The sequence below is a fragment of the Ochotona princeps genome, chromosome 1, assembly GCF_030435755.1.
Source record: "Ochotona princeps isolate mOchPri1 chromosome 1, mOchPri1.hap1, whole genome shotgun sequence".
In the NCBI taxonomy this organism is placed as follows: domain Eukaryota; kingdom Metazoa; phylum Chordata; class Mammalia; order Lagomorpha; family Ochotonidae; genus Ochotona; species Ochotona princeps.
In genome coordinates this window covers 25,257,957-25,274,640 of record NC_080832.1, presented here as the reverse complement: position 1 = coordinate 25,274,640, position 16,684 = coordinate 25,257,957, and the positions used below count along the sequence as shown (strand labels likewise).

The 16,684-nt window shown below is 49.2% G+C and overlaps 1 protein-coding gene across 2 annotated transcripts in view; it reads right to left on the bottom strand.

Moving 5' to 3' along the window:
• Positions 1–5,379, bottom strand: part of NHSL1 (NHS like 1) — a 262,622-nt gene extending 257,243 nt beyond the window's left edge. Inside the window, exon 1 of one of the 2 annotated variants that reach the window (XM_058670709.1) lies at positions 4,969–5,379. In XM_058670709.1, coding sequence (XP_058526692.1) covers positions 4,969–5,254 — 286 coding nt within the window. In that variant the 5' untranslated portion in view covers positions 5,255–5,379. The remainder of the gene's footprint in view (positions 1–4,968) is intronic. The other variant, XM_058670560.1, reaches the window with a different exon arrangement.
• Between the last annotated feature and the right edge of the window lie 11,305 nt (positions 5,380–16,684).

Sequence of the window (16,684 nt, the reverse complement as noted above, 5' to 3'; positions counted from 1 at the left end):
AAATAACATATTTCTAAAAATCATCAATGGAGAATGGCAAAAGTGGAGCCAAACTGAAGTCCCTCCATTCCCACTCCAACGAGCCATCCTGTCCATTGTAGCTCTCGTAACCTCCGTGCCTGGTAAACGTGCTGGAGACAAAGGCTCAAGGAGACCTTGGGACAATCTCAGAATCTCTAAAATTCACAAAAGTTGCAGGCAACTGCAAAGATCAGACAAGTCTGGGCAACACTGCTTTAGCACACACAGCCTCTTCAATCTTGATGGACGATCATTCAGCCATCAACAGTCTCTATTCACAAATTTAGGGACTCTCTTGGGGTCAGAAGTGGGTGTAGACCGCACCCACACCAATAGCCTCTCTATTTACAGCAAGTCTTATGCCAATTTCACCAGGTATTCAAACATTGATGAACAGGCAGACAGAAACAGCCATACAACCTGAAATCTACTCTGAGCTAAAGCTCTTAAAAAAAAAAAAAAGTATCTCTAAAAAGTATCAGGTGTACACAGTTAATGCTACTCATGCGGGAAGAAGCAAAAATATTCTGATGTCAGGGCCAACCAATCTTCAGGTTAGATCAGGAGACAGTTACTTGTGAGGTGCGACAATGTGTCTCAATACCTCAAATTACCCAACACAGCAGCCTGCTGCTTCTGTCAGAGTCTCAATCAGGTGTATGCAAACTCTAACAACTAGAGTTCTGAACACCATTCATCTCACCTCTAACATTTACATATAGTACCATGACCTTCACAGACTGAGAACCCTCCATAGTTGCTATGCAACCCAGCAAACATCCCTTAATTTGGAGCATTCCTGGAATCCAAGGGGCAGAAAGTATTTTTCCGTATTTTTTTTAAAGACCAGAAAATTTATCCCCTCCTACTTTCATTCAACAACTGCATTTCATATTCACCCTCAAAGTCCTTCTACAGTGAACTGAACAGTTGGGACCAGAAGTCAGAACGCTTCATCTCTTCCTAGCTCCAACACTTTCACCTCTTAATCCGCAGGATGAGAGAAAGCAGCCTTGCCATCCATCTTGCTAGGTTTGTGAAGCAAATAAATATGAAAGATACTTGGTTCAACCATAAATGAGTAGAGCATCGTTGCCCATTATAAAAAGAAATGGGAACTTTGAAAAGACTGTGCCAAGTATAAGGAGGCAGTCACAAAGGCCCCACATGCGATGATTCTGCTGCTAGACACTGTCCAGATGAGTTGCATGCACAGATGCAGACAGCAGAACAATGGGTGTCTACAGGTGGGAGGGCTGAAAGCAGAGGTAATAACTGCTAGTGAGGTGTGTACAGCAGCGATGAAAACTTCCTAACACCAACTCTGGTGACGGTCGTGTAACTTCACAGCTGTGCCGACAGCCATTATGTTGTATACTTTACAAGAGTGAATCACGTGGCATATCAACTCTACCTTAGGAAAGAATGCTACCAACAAAAGCCTGATCGCATAGGCCTCAAGGACCAAAACAGAACTCCTAGGTGGAGCGTCCACTGATCTCTGCATAGCAAAGTCTGTGTGGATTATTGACACAGTCGAAAAGTAACTATTTACATTTCTGGCTGTTGTCGCTGTTTTCCATCAAAACCTGGTTGTCAGCAAAATGAATGACGTTTGACTCTTGCCGAAACTAGCAGAAGTCGGTGGTGGAGCCAAAATTTTCCAAACGGTAACATGGGTACCTGCGTATTTGTTTGAAGCGGTCTTGCTCAGCTAGACTGGTAGTAGTCAATACAGCACTTACCCCCTAAAGTTTTCGTAGTTATCCTTCCTTTGAGCAAGCAGGAAGGATATATCAGTTCATTTCAATACCCTGTGTGGCGCTAACATGTCCAGGTGCTGTTTTGATCTTTAGAAAACAAAGAGGTGAGCAGCCTGGAGCTCAGGGAACTGGTGGCCCAGCAGAGGGGAGCAGAGGATCCATGGTTTCAGGCTCCCCGCAAGGACACCAAGACTTCCAAAAGTCGGTGGGAAAATGGAACTAAAAAGTTAAGTTTGTCTTTGGTGCACACATGACAAATGTTTCATCCTATTCATTTTCAAGAAACTTTTAGAACCCCGGCATACAAAGGAGTTGTATATTCATGTGAGAGCCTCCCACAGCCTGGGGGTATCAGAAAAGCATTGGGGAGCAAGGAGTGGGGAAGGGCAGAGGGGGTTTTTGAGGAACAGAAGAGTCACATGTATTCTCCCCAACTTGTGACAAAAGATTGCTTGCATGTTTTTGTTTTTTTTTTTAAGCCATAGACTTGAATGGCAAACTGGATTGGCCCCCAGGATACAGTCTTGCACAGAAATCTCTGATGTGGGTAGAGACCAGCATCCGATGCTGTCTACCAAGAAACTCATTAAAAGATTTATCTGACAAGAAGGATGAAATTAACAGTCATGTTTATGCTTAGCTTTACGATCATAAGTATTTCAAGATTCTCCCCCATGTCCACCTACTCTTTAAGGGAAAACAACCTGTTCCAGAAGGCCTGAGCTCCAGGTTGGATGAGCCATTTGCCAACCCATCGCCCTGCCTGAAACATGCAACTCCAATGCTCTTGAACTACTTTCTCTCTGTTGAGCTTTCGTGAAACACACAGCTTCCACAGTCAATTTCAAGTCCAGATGCATACACCCACACTAATGCAATATAGTATTCTGAAGGCCCGCCTCATACTGTCCCACAAGGACTTCAAATTGTAGCTATTCCATAGGAACAAGGTCTGAGACACTGTTAAAGGAATCCCAACAGATGCTGGGTAGGATGAATGCACAGGGAACACCTACAATGCTGGCATCCTATAGAAGTGCAGGTACAAGTACTGGCAGGTCAACTTCCAATCTCGCTCCCTAATGCTCATTGGAAAGCAGTAGAAGACAGCCACAGTCCTAGTACTCATACGGGAAACTCAGGTGCACTTCCAGGTGCCTGGCTTCTGCCTGGCCCAGCCACGGCTCTTGATCTCTCTCTCCACCTCCTTGCATCATATTCTCTCCAACCCCCATAATGCTCCCTTTCAAATACATTAAAAAAAACAAACTTGCAAAAAAAAGAATGATGAATGCACAAGCCTTTTACTGCTTGCTAACATATAAAAATGTTAAGTGTGAAGGTGAAAAAAGAATACTACTGGCTTCACATGATTGGGCTTTCTTCTCTCTGGGAGTACTTACGTTCTGAGGCATAATTATACACAATGAAAGTCCTCTTTTATGATCACTGAAAAAAATGATGAGCTAGGATTTCTGGTATGCAATCAAAGACATTTAAAATCCAAACAATCTTATGAAAAGTTCTGAAGGAGTTAGAACAACTTTAGTTAACAGAGAATTTGGAAGATATCTCACTGTGGTGAATGGCCTCTTGGGAGATACAGATGCGAAAAAGGAGACAAATGACATACCAAAATAAAAAATAAAATCGGCAAAGGAGTTTTTGACCTTCACGGAGTTTTGCCTTTTTCCTTTCCCAAATAGATGAATTTGCCCTGCAGCCAGGGCCACCTCTGGTTCACCCATGGGCACGCGCGCACACACACACACACACACACACACACACAGTCCAGGCACAGACACTCCTCCGTACAGCCCAACCTGGCACAGGAGGTCAATATTCGCAGTAAACAGGCATGTTTTGCTGATGTCCCAACAACTGTCTGAGATCCCGCCATTCTGACTACTTTCTTCCCCTCGGAGAGGGAGTTCCCAGGCTGGGAACTGTCCACAATGCAGCAGAACGTGCTGACAGCAGAATCAGAGAGACGGCCTGTAAAACTGTAAAGCCATCACAAGATAAATGCACAACTTGGAGGAAGATGCATTACAGCCAAGCGAACTCCCTGTTATTAAATCACTGAAAAATCTGGACTCGCTGGCTGTAAGGTAGTTAAAATACAGCTGCGTTTTCCTAGCAAGCTGGAAAACAAGCCATTCAAGACGCATAGGAATGGACTCTAAGACAAACAGTATTTCATCCAGAGCTGCTGAAATCTAGGCGTCACCCCTCCCACCCTGCAATCCATCAAGCACCTCCAATTCACTCTTTACACTGAGGATTACAATCAGGCCCGCGTACTTAAAAGGAAGAAACACACAAGCATCAGACTGAAAAGTTTCTCCGCTTTGGGTCGGCAGGAAATTCCAGTTGCTTCATCCACCCGAGCCACTTAAGCCGCTGAAATGAAATGGGTGCCTAGAGAGATCACCGTCCCAGGCCAGAGGCTCCAGTCTCAGGGTTACAAGAGGCCAGAGACAAATGGGAATCTGAGCTCAAGGTCAACACTCCGAGAATCACAAACAACAAACAGCTGGGGAAGGGTCGCAGGGGGAAGGGGGGCATTAGAGGGCTCAGTCCGCTAGAAGAAGCAAAATCCCCAAAGTGGAAAGGTGTTGTTGAAAGTCTGAGCACTCGTGTCTAGCTAAGAGCGCGCCAGGACACCGGGACCCTGAGATATGGCCAGCGGCGGACAGGTGACAAGCAGAGATTTCCCGCGGAGTTTTTGCAAACGGAGTCTCAAGAACTGGAACCACGGCGTGGGTCTCTACAGCTGAATCCTATCCTGGCTCTGCAACAGGCTACCTTCCTCTACCCCTTTTCCCACGCCCGTGGCTCCTCCCATGTAGAGCTCCTGCCGGCCTCCCAGACAGACACAGGGATCAGACAATTGGACGCGCGAGGCCAGTCCAATTCCCACACCGCGCGCCCACTCCATCCACCAGGACAGTCAAGAACCGCAAGGGACTCGCTTGTACCAGGACGCCACGCGCGCCTGCCACCCGCACGGTCCCCACAGCTGGACTCGGCCGCCGCGGCCAACACCACCACCGCCACCCCCTGGCGGCCCCGCCCGAGACCCCGACCCTGGCCGGGGCCGCCAGGGGGCGGGAGCGAGCCCAGCCGGGCACCTCCCTCGCCCCGTTCCCTTCGTCCCCTCCACGGCCCGCCGGGCACTCACGGATTTTCACTCGGCGGTGGTCCAGACGCGCGGCGGTGCGGTGCAGGGCGTCGAGGCGGCGGTGCAGCGCGGCGGTGCGGCGGCCCAGCGCGGTCGCCTGGCCCTCGAGCTCGCCGAAGATGTCCCCGGCGCAGCGCGACAGGTCGGCCAGCTGTGCCAACAGGCAGACCAGGGCGTGCGAGCTGACCTGCTCCAGCGAACGGAAGAGCGGCGTGTCCGCCGCCCCGGCCACAGCCTCGGGCGGCCGCAGCCGCGCGGGCTCCACGGTCCTCTGGTGGAAGGGCATGGCCGCGTGCCGGGCGCAGCTGCGCTAGTCCGCCCCCCGTCGGCTCGGGCCGCCAGTCCGCATCCAACACAAAGAGCTAGTCCCCGGCGCTCCTGCCAGGCAGGCTGGACGGACGGGAGCCGCGGGACGCTGTGGGAGCCCGGGGGGCGTCCGGGCCGTGCCCGGCCGGCCGCGCGGCCAGAGCCAGTGTCCCGGGCGCAGCTGGCGAGCGGGCGGCGCGCCGAGCCGCGAGTCCCGCTCAAGTTTGCAGGCGGGCAGGAAAGAGCCGGCGGCTCCTTCCCTCCCTCCGGATTGGAGAGGGAGGAGGAAGCGGGGGAAGTGCCGCCGACACCGGGCGCGAGGGAGGGGAGGCGAAAGAAAGGAAAGGGGGAGGAGAAAAGGGCCGGCCCGGGGAACCACCTGCGGCTCCCTCAGCCGCCGCGCCCTCCGCGCCCGCCCGCGGCCCCGGCGCCTCAGCGCACCCTGCAGGGGCGGCCAAGACCGCGCAGTCGCGGGGATCCCGGCTCGGCTGAGCGGAGCCCCCTGCCAGGCTGCCCCTGGCCCCGCCGGACCTCCGTTCAGGCTGCTCACCTGCGCCCCAGTCCCGGCCGCCCAGCCCGGGAGATGTCCCGAGTCCCTCCAGGGCACCCACCCGTGCACCCCAAGTCTCTTCAGTTCTCTTCTGCTAAGGTATCCAAGGCGTGTGGGCCGCTTCGGGGACCTCAAAGAAGTAGGAGTCCACATCGCTGCTAACGCAAACCTTCTGGTTAGAAGCCTCCAAGAGTACTGAGGCTAATCACCCGGAGCTATGATCCCACTGGTCTCTTCGTTGTGTTTGCTCAGAAAAGGAATCTTCCATCTTGGGTTTCTGCCCCCTCGTTGACCCCAAGTACTGTGGGCTTAGCGGGCCAGGCTGGGACTTGGTCTGCTCGATACGTTGCAAGCCCTCCCCACCCCAACGGAGCAGCCCCCACTTGCAATAAAGGGTAGGCACAACACTTGTGGGCTTTTCCCCCCAGACATAATGGCTCAGTGCTGGCCACGTGAACAACCAGCGTGACCATCCTCAGGCCTTCCTATAAACACCAGGATGGCTGTGATAGTGGATTCGGCCTCCAGTACCAGGTGTTGAGTGACTTTGTGGTAGGCACTTGCTCTTGCTGAACCAATCTGAAGCTCTCTCCCAGGGTAGCAGACCAAGTATAACATGTATTTCATTCATTTGCTTGAAAGGCAGAGGACCTGGTGCGATAGCCTAGTCGCTAAAGTCCTTGCCTTGCATGTGCCAGGATCCCATATGGGCGCCAATTCATGCCCCAGCTGTTTTCACTTCCCATCCAGCTCCCTGCCTGGGGCCTGGGAAAGCAGTCAAAGACAGCTCAAAGCCTTGGGACCCTGTACCCATGTGGGAGACAAAAAGAAGCTCCTGACCCCTGGCTTCAGATCAGCTCAGCTCCAACCCGTTGCAGCCACTTGGGGCGTGAACCAGTGGATGGAAGATCTTTCTGTTTCTCCTTCTCTCCATAAAATCTGACTTTCCAATATAAAATGGGTGGTAGGGGCCCAAGCATGTGGAGTAATCTTCCACTGTTTTTCCCAAGCGTGTTAGTGGGGAGCTGGATGGGAAGTGGAGCAGCCAGGCCTGAAAGTGGCAGCCATATGAGTTGGCATTGTCAGGAGGCAGCTTTCCCTGCTGCCCCCAAACCCCCACACACCCAGTGAGAATACTTTAATCACCCCTTCACCAAACATGTCTCTTTGATTCAGCCCTCATCCCACCATCCCTTTAGTAGCCATACATACCCACTCAGCTATTTTTATAGATTTGCCTGTTCTACACATTTCATAAGGTTGAAATAATGCATTTGTGATTTTCCTGGCTGGCTTTTCCCCCTCCATGTCATGTTTTCGAGGTTCCATTCTTCTAGCTTTTCAGTTCCCTTTTAGGGCTGAATAATACCCCATTGTATGCATATGCCATATTCTAGCCCTCCGCTCATCAGCTGACGGTGTCTTGCATTTCCACTTCCTGTCTGTTACGAACAGTGCTGCTGTAAACATTTGTGTAGGAGTGTTTGTGGAAACAGGCTTCCATTTCTCTTGAGTATACACCTAGGAAGGGAATCGCTGGGTCACGGGGTCGTTCTCTGTGTAAGCTGAAGATCTGCAGGCTGGCTGCCCAAGCAAATGCCCCATCTTGCGTCATCCCACCTCACCCCCACCACCAGCAAAGGAGGAAGGTTCCAGTGTCTCCATATGAGCAACACTTGTTATCACAGCCATTCTAGTGGACGTGGTGGCTCACTATGTCTTGGCTCTGCATTTCCCTGATAGTGATGTTGTGCATTTTCCATCTCTTTATTAGACATTGTATACTAGCCACTTTGGTAAACAGTAACACTGGCGGGGCTAACATTGTGGCACAGCAGGTAAAGCTGCCACCTGTGATGCTGGCATTCCGTTTGAATGCCAGTTTGTGCCTCAGCTGCTCCACTTCTGATCCAGCTCACTGTTAAGGGCCAATTCAGATGAAGCTCCTGGCTTCCACCTGGCCCAGCATTTGGTCATTGCAGCCAACTGGAGAGTAAACCAGCAGATGGAAGATTCTCTCTGTCTCTCTCTCTCTCTCTCTCTCTCTCTCTCTCTGCCTTTTGCTCTCTCTGTGTAACTCTCACTTTCAAAATAAATAAATAAATTTCTTAATACTTCTAAAAAAAAGCACTGAAGTAAAGTCTGTTTGGATTCTTTGCCCATCCTAAACTTAGATTTATTTTTATTATGATGGTGCTGCAGCACTTTATATATTCTAAATACAAGTCCCTTATAACATATAGTGCTTACAAATCATTTAACAACCTGTTGTAGTTAAGCTATTTTATTTATTCATTCTTCTCATTCTTTGATATCATCTTCTTGGTTTAATAAAAAATATGGTAGGGCCCATGTTGTGGTGCAGTGGGTTAAATCACCGCCAGTGACAATGGGATCCCATACGAGCATCAGTATGATTCTCCACTGCTCTGCTTCTGATCCAGGTCCCTGGTAACCTTCCTGAAAAAGCAGCAGAACACGATGCGTGGAACCCACATGGAGGTCCGCATAAATCTCCTGGCTTCAGCCTGGCCCAGACCTGGATGCTATGGGCGTTTGGAGTGTGAACCAGAGGATGGAAGGTCTCACTCACTCTGTCACTCTGCCTTTCAAATAAAGGAAAATATTTTTAATATGATTTAGTCACCGAGCAAAATCACAAAGCTAAAATCTGCTTTCTATCACAGAAACTAAAATCATGCTCCATTTCCAGCAATCTCCAAGTAGAAAAGTGAGCTGAAGTTTCATTCCCACCCCACATCACCCTCTCCGAGTCAGCTTGCTAATCAGATCGGGGGTGGGGCGGGGGAAAGAAGCAGGGAAACCAGAAGTCTCAGCCAGAACAGACTGACCTGGAGGACTGGATAGCCCAGCCTCAGGGAGTGGTCACACACGGTTGGATCCTGACTGTGAATGCCTTTGTGGTCCCTCACTGAGAAGGTTTGGTCCCACTTGCTGACCCTTAAGCTGCTGCACCTGTTTCCAGAGAAAATCAGGCAAACTGAGGGCCAAGAGCATTCCCAACGCTCTCTCAGGAACTGGGAGAAGCCCTTCCCCCGATGTGTGACACTAGAAGCAGCTGCTACCCACTGCGGAAAGGGCAGACCGAATAATGAGCTCTGTCCAAGCAAATGCCCTCTGCAGGTGCCCCTGCATCTCCAGTCACCAAGGCTTTGGTACCCTCTGTGAATGAGGCTCTAAACAAGACTTAACCATTTCCTTTGTCATCTCCACATCGTGGTCTTCCTAGTTATTGTTAACCATCATCTGTTGTTTCTTGGTGTATCCATCACAAATACTCATCGAACATCTTATTAAGTAAGATATAAGACAGGATAAAAGAGTCCAAGAAGAATGCAGTGTCATTAATACTTTGGGCACTGGGGCTAGAGTGGTGGCCTAACAGACTAGTCCTCCACCTATGGCAGTGGTGTCCCCTATGGGCCCTGATTTGTGTCCCAACTGCTCCATTTATTTTCAGTTCAGCTCCCTGTTTCTGGCCTGGGAAAGCAGAAGAAGGTGGCACAGGTCCTCCAACCCATGTAAGAGACCCAGAGGAAGCTCCTGGCTTCAGATAGGCTCAGCTCCACTCATTGTGACCATTTGAGGAATGAGCCAGTAGATGGAAGATTCTCTCTCTCGGCCTCTTCTCTGTATAAATATGCCTTTCAAATAAAAATAAATAAATCTTTAGAAATAAAAGTTTGAGCTCTTTCGCCTGGCAATCTCTGCTTTGTAGTCTCTGTGAAGAGGGAAAGTTGGGGCTAGACATTTAGCCTGGCAGGTAAAATGCCACCCAAGTGCAATACCAGGTTCATTTCTTTGCTCTCATTCCTGACTCTACTATCGACTAAAGCAGACCCTGGGAGGCAGCACTGATGGCCCAAGAGTTTTGGCCCTGGCCTCCCAAGTGGGAAGACCTGGACTGAGTTCCCAGGCTGCAGCTTTGGCCTTGGCCCAACCCAGGCCATGATAGACATTTGGGGAGTGAACCAGGGGATGGAAGCTTGCAGTCTCTCTATCTGCATCCCAGATGAATATGAACATATTCATTGACATATATAGTTTGACTGAGGAACTGAATTCAATAAAGCAAAAAATCTGGACAAGCAAGAAAGGCGCCCTGAGGGCCGCAGTCCCTGGTATGTGTGAAAAGCTCCCCAGCACTGACCCTGTTTTCAGTGAACAAGCCTGAAGAGAGGAGATAGTGCAGTTCTGTGACATCAGTGCTAAGACCAAGATTATGAAAGTTGACATCATTTTATAAAAGGCTCCACACATGGAAAACAAAAGACATACTAGTGCATATGTTCCAACTTTTTCACTTCTGGTAAAAATCATTGCTGTCATGAAAATCTAAGGGCAGATGCATTTTTAGTTATTATCTTACTCACTAGGAAAAAACAGCAACAAATTACCTTTAAGTTTAAAAAAAAAAGATGCACCAGGCAGGCAGGGGTTCAGTGGCACCCATGAATTTTTTCTGTCCAGGAAGTACTATGGCTTGTATGCAGGCTTAGCCAAGTGACAGAAATCTCTGCACAGCTCAGCTGGAGACCAATAAGCCCACATCTTCTGCTTTCAACAGACACTGGTAGGAAAGTAGTAATTTCCCCTGAGATGAAAAGCACATTGGCCTTTGATGAACCAAAAAGTTTTCTTAAAATGTAGACTGGGGTTCAACACATTGGCTCAGTGGCTAAAAATCCTCACCTTGCATGCGCTAGGATCCCATGTGGTGTCAGCTTGTGTCCTGGCTGCTCCGCTTCCCACTCAGCTTCCTGCCTGGGGCCTGGGAAAGCAACTGAGGATGGACCAAAGACTTGGGACCCTGTGCCCGCCTGGGAGACTCAGAAGAAGCTCCTGACTCCTGGCTTTGGATTGGCTCAGCTCCGGCCATTGCAGCCACTTAATGAGTGAACCAGTGATGGAAGATATTTCCTTCTGTCTCTCCTTCTCTCTGTAAACCTGACTTTCCAGTAAAAATAAAATAAAAGAAATGTAGATCTGATGGTGTCCTCACTAACTCTAAAGCCTCCAAAGTTTTTCAACTATAAGTTTTTTTAACTACCTTTTTTTTTTTTTAAAGATTTATTCATTTTATTACAGCCAGATATACACAGAGGAGAGACAGAGAGGAAGATCTTCCGTCCGATGATTCACTCCCCAAGTGAGCCGCAACAGGCCGGTGCTGCGCCGATCTGAAGCCGGGAACCAGGAACCTCTTCCGGGTCTCCCACGCGGGTGCAGTGTCCCAATGCATTGGGCCGTCCTCAACTGCTTTCCCAGGCCACAAGCAGGGAGCTGGATGGGAAGTGGAGCTGCCGGGATTAGAACCGGCGCCCATATGGGATCCCGGGGCTTTCAAGGTGAGGACTCTAGCCGCTAGGCCACGCCGCCGGGCCCTTTTTTAACTACCTTTAACATTATTATTAATGAGGACCCCAAAGGCCAGGTGATGTGGTACCTGCATTTTATTTCCCTCCTCGCCTTGATTTATACAGGCCGAACCACCTCTGCCTCCTTCTTGCAGACCGTTCTCTTGCTCATTGGCTTTTCAGATTTTGGTCCAAAATTTTGTCAGTTCCTTGGTAAAAGTTACCCTGCCCTATAAGATCAGACCACATCATTTTATTCTAGTAGGTTGTTATTCATCTTCAACATGAGACTTCTATTTATGTGCGATTTTAGATTACTGTCTATATTGGTCAAGCTCCTAAAAGGTAAGTCTTTCATATGGTTGGTTCAATTAAAAGAATTGAACAGAGATACCAAGAGACCATGGGACTACAAGTAGCAGGACAACTTTCTTAGCCCTTGGTTTGCAGGGGTGAAGGGAGTGCATCTAAGCCTCCCCTTGAAGGACTGGCACACTCAGGCTTCCTTCATGGCACACTTAGTTGGGAGTGCTTAGAACAACAAGTCTCAACCCAAGACATGGATACTTCTTTAAGAGTAGCCCATGAGTGACCAGCCTTTGTGGTGGCATGAAGATCTGGCTCCTCACCCTGCATCTGAAACAGGGCTATTCTGGCCAGTTCTGCCAGTCCTGCTTTCCCCTCCACCCCACTGCCATGGCCAGCTGAGGAGCACATCCAGTAAATCTGCAGGCATGGGACCAGAGGCTGCATTCACACAGATGCTGACCTGGAGAAAGCGTCACCCAGACCCTGTCAGAGTTGCGATATGAGCAGGGAGGGGTTGGAGAAGAAGTATTCCAGCCTCTCTCTCTGCCGCCTTTCCTGCTTGCTTTTATTTCCCAAGGTGGAGCCACTGCGCGATGTACATCCTGGGGTAGAACAGAGCAGAGAATAGAGGTGGTGGAGAGAGGAGAGAGATGACAAAAGGCAATCAGAACAGTCCATGCACTGCCACTCAGCATCCTTGTTCTCTCCTCCAACAAATAAAACATGGACCTCCATGGAAAGTACCCTTTTATACCATCAGCCACAGGAAGACATGAATTCAGCTACCCTGAGCAGAAGCTAAATTGGAATGCCAATGACTTTCCATACATCATATAGGATAGCAGGAAAGTGGATAGATAAGAAAAATCAAGCATGTGTCAGAGCTGGCCCTCCTCAGTGGCTTAAATGGAGCCTTGGACAGCTTATCCAGATGCACATGGACGATATGGCAGTACACTTGAGCCTGCAAGACACTGGTATCATAACAGAGGATGGAGGATAAAACAAATTTATCAAATACCCCAGCAAAGAGTTGGCAATGAATACCTAGGCAAACAGAGACTCTAAGGTACACTATTCAGCCAGTGGAGTCTGGAATTATTTCATAATGATTGGAGTGGCAAGATTGGCAGCAATACAGAACTGTTGAAATATTACAACCACTTGAGGGGTCCGGGCCTTGGGATTGGGGGCGGCTTGCAATTCCCTACAGTGTGGTGGCTGTGGGGGGTACCCCTGCCAGGTCCGATCCAAGGCTGGGGACTCAGGCCAAAGCCACTGCCGAAAGGCTTTGGCTTCAGGCAGCCACTGCACCAAATGGTGCTAGGCTCTGCCTGCTGCCCTCCCAGCAGCCAGCTCTGGGGTTTTTAGGATATGAAATTGCTGCTTAGGAACACCCATGAATAAGGCCAATTTTAGTGTAGGTGAGAGATGAATTCTGGGTGATTCACAGTAACAGGGTCATGAAACTTTCGGGAAAGCATGGGGACTGAGACCTGAAGGTTTGGAGAAGAATGTCCATAACATCTATTTGGGCCAGACTGATTCACTAGCTAAATTAGGAATCCTAAGATGGGCTGTTAGCATAGAGCATCACTGACAGCCACACACCAGTCCACACCAAAGCTATGCCTGGCAGGGCTAGGTACCATTACTTGACTGGGTGGTGGAATAGTGGACTCTTCTCATTTGGCAGGGTCAAGACACTAACCAGCATGCGAGAGAACTTGGGGGGTAAAGTCTATGTGGGAAGTGTGGGCCCAACCCTGTGGAAATACAAGTCCTGCAGGTTAGCTCACAAGCTAGGGTGACAAAGGGCTAAGCTAGGAGTGACCATGCCACCTGCCATCACTTACGGGTAAAGGAACCGATGGCAATCTGGGCGGGTCAAGGCAGCACCACCCAAAGCTACTTCCTAAAATAGGATGTGGGGTGGGCTGAGCTGCAACTGGAAGGGGGCAGACTGGGCAGGGTCAAGCAAACCTCAACTCACAAAAAAGAAAAGAAATCAGGATGGAGCACATGTCATTCCAACCTAGGTTCTTATCCCAACTGGTCTTCATGAGGCAGGAATACTACGGAACAGTATTGAAGGGAAAAGCTGAGACAGGTTAGGGGCTAAACCAACTGGGTCACAGCACCCACTGACATGTGTGCAATCTATGGTTGGGAATAGACTGTGGGGGAGCTGTGAGAATATACCTTGCTGGGCTGGGATTCCCACGGGAGGGTGCGGAGGCTGGAGTGGGGGCTGCGTTCCAGTCTGGATATGGCTGCAATCTCCCTAGGCACAATTGTGGACTGGGGCTGGGTGCACCAAGCTGGGCTAGATGCCAGTACCATCTGGCACTATGGAGAACCTGGGTAGATGTAGAACGCACTAGGCTGGGTCTCTGCCCCTACTGAGCCATGTGTGAACAGTGTCTGGGTATGGACAAGCCTTGGCTGGGGTGAAACAGCTAACACGAAGAACTGGAATGGATTGAAGGCCAGCAATAAGGGCTGGCCCATGGAACCACCAGTACATGCAAGACCTGGCATAGGGAGAGGTTCTGAAGGATGAGCTTGGGAAACTCTTCTGTCGGAACACAGCCCTACAGGTGAGCGCAAGAACCACGATATGGAGCAACCCAGACCAGGCCAGAGGAAGATACCCACCATCATACATATGGCATAGGTGGGGGGCAGACCAGGCTGAACCCTGGTTCACATCAACCATGGGCGAATCCAAGCACCAGCATAGAGTGTGGGTCAGACCAGTTTTGTTGCTACACATACCAGTGCACATTAAGGAATGCGAAGGTGAGGTGAGCCATACCAGGTGTGTTTGCAGCACCCAAACAGCACACGTGAGAACCAGGGATGGAGGCAAAGCCGGCAGGGGAATGTGGGATCCCCTGCTGGGTACCCACTCCCATTGGATGGGGGCAGACCAGACCAGGCAGAACTACAACATCTGTGGGCCTCATGTGAGCTAGATTGAGGAAGGGCCAGATTGGGCTGACTGTTTTGACTGATGCAAGCAAAAACTAGAGTGGGTGAAGGTTGGCTGGACTTTGCCGCAGATTCAGATGGCAGAGGCTGGCACTGGGGGCTAATGCTATTAAGTTAAATCCCAGAACAACCTGGAGAGTGCATAATCTGGAAGTTGGAGAGGCCTAGTAGGGAGATAGTGGGCACCTCCTTCATGGGTAACCACTCCCACTGGAGAGCATGAAAACCATAAGAGGGGAAGGGGTGGCTAGACAGAAAGGCACCTGCCAGTGTGTGGGCTGGATAGTAGGTTGGTCGGGTTGAACTAGGCTTCAATGCCAATTGATAAGAACCAGAGCTAAATGGGAAGTAGGATAGACTGAACAAGCCTGTGGTACATACTGGCATACATGGGAACCAGGGTAGGGGGCAGGCCTGGTGGGGGTCATGGAGAGTCACCCCAACTAGGCTGTAGCTCCCACTGGTTTGTATGAAGACCAAGTATGAAGCGGGTAGGATCGAGCTGGACTACAACACCCATTGGTTCACGTGGAAGACAGGGCTGGAAACAGAACTGACCCAGCTATTGCAACAACCAGCATGTGCATAAGCTGGGGCAACGGACTGTGCCAGACCCTGTACTGGCAAACTCACACAAGAATCAGGTTTGGGATCATCTCAAATGAAGTTTCTTTGGAGATCCCTGCAACTGAACTGCTGATCTCAGAACCCCAACAATGAAGAGACTATATCAGCCAGTGGATTCTGAATAGGTTTTGCCTCAATTGAAACAGCGAGACTGGCAGCAATTCAGACCTGTTGAACTATCAAAACTGCTTGAGCAGGAGCCTCGGAGCGTGCCTCACATCGGGGACCTGGGATGGGTGGGAGCTTGAGTGGGGCTTTTCCTTTTGTTTCTCCCCTGACCCCAGATACAAGGGGAAAAAATGATATTATTGTGGAAACAATGGTATTACCCACTTTCCTGTAGCCCTTGAGCCTTTGTACCCTAATCAACTAAGTAAGATTATTTAAAAATAAATAAATAAATAAATAAAAATTTTAAAAAAGAAAATGTTAAAAAAAAAAACCCACTTGAGCAGGACCCTTGGAGCACGCCCCACATAGGGGACTCTGGAATGGTTAGGAGGCTGGGTGTGGCTTCTCCCCTTTTCTCTCCCTTCCCTCCAGATACAGAAACGAAAAAAGAGAATATGGAAACAATGGTCTTACCCACTTTCCTATAGCCCTTGACCCTTTCCACCCTAATCAAATATGTAAAATTAGCAAAAAATAAAATTTATACAACTAAATAAAATACAAAAGAAAATCAATAAACAGGCTTGATACACCCACATCTATTACCAGTCATGAAGTCAAACCTGATCATCACAACTCCTTTCTTCTACCACCCACCCCATAATCCATTCACCCACCCCCGGCAGCTGTTGGGCTGAACCAAGTCTTCATGCCCGAGGACAAGTTCCCAAGGCCTGCTTTGTATAGCAGCAACCAATTTCCCCTTAGTAATCTACCAATACATACAGCAGCAAAAGAAGCCCCAAATAACCCAGCTTCTGATTCAATGGAACCATGGCTAGGTTCTCTAGCAGAACATTCTTTCCTTACTTGTAAACCAGGACTTCCAATCAAAAGCCAACCAACATGGGGAACCCAGGGAAGCTGAAGAGAGAGAGAGAAAAAAAAATTATTTCCCAAGGCATGAAGTAGTGTGTGGGGGGTGATGGAGAGACAATAAATGCAAATGAGCCATTGTAATGAGAAGAGAAGTGGCTGGCACCACGCAAGTCAGCTCAGAAGGAGGACCTTGATGAGTACCTCAGATGTGGAAGACATCATGGAAGAGTTGCAAACATAGCAAATTAAAAATCAAAGGGATGATACCACCTACCCTGTGACCCAGTGGGTCATCTAACAGGTGGTGGGAACTAAGCTCAAGAGAGAGGAACACTTGGAAGAACACACTTGCAAGAGCAAAGCTTTGAGACTCTGACAGTGACGCACAGGAGGTAGGTACCATTCAGATCAGTAATCTGGAAACTTCCCTGGAGTTATCTTTGTTTTCACAGCAATGTTGTTGTAGCAAGTAGGATTGTTTCTATTTTTTTTTCAAAGAAAATTTATTTATTTTTATTGCAACATCAGAAATGTATATAGAGGAGGAGATAGAGAGGAAGAT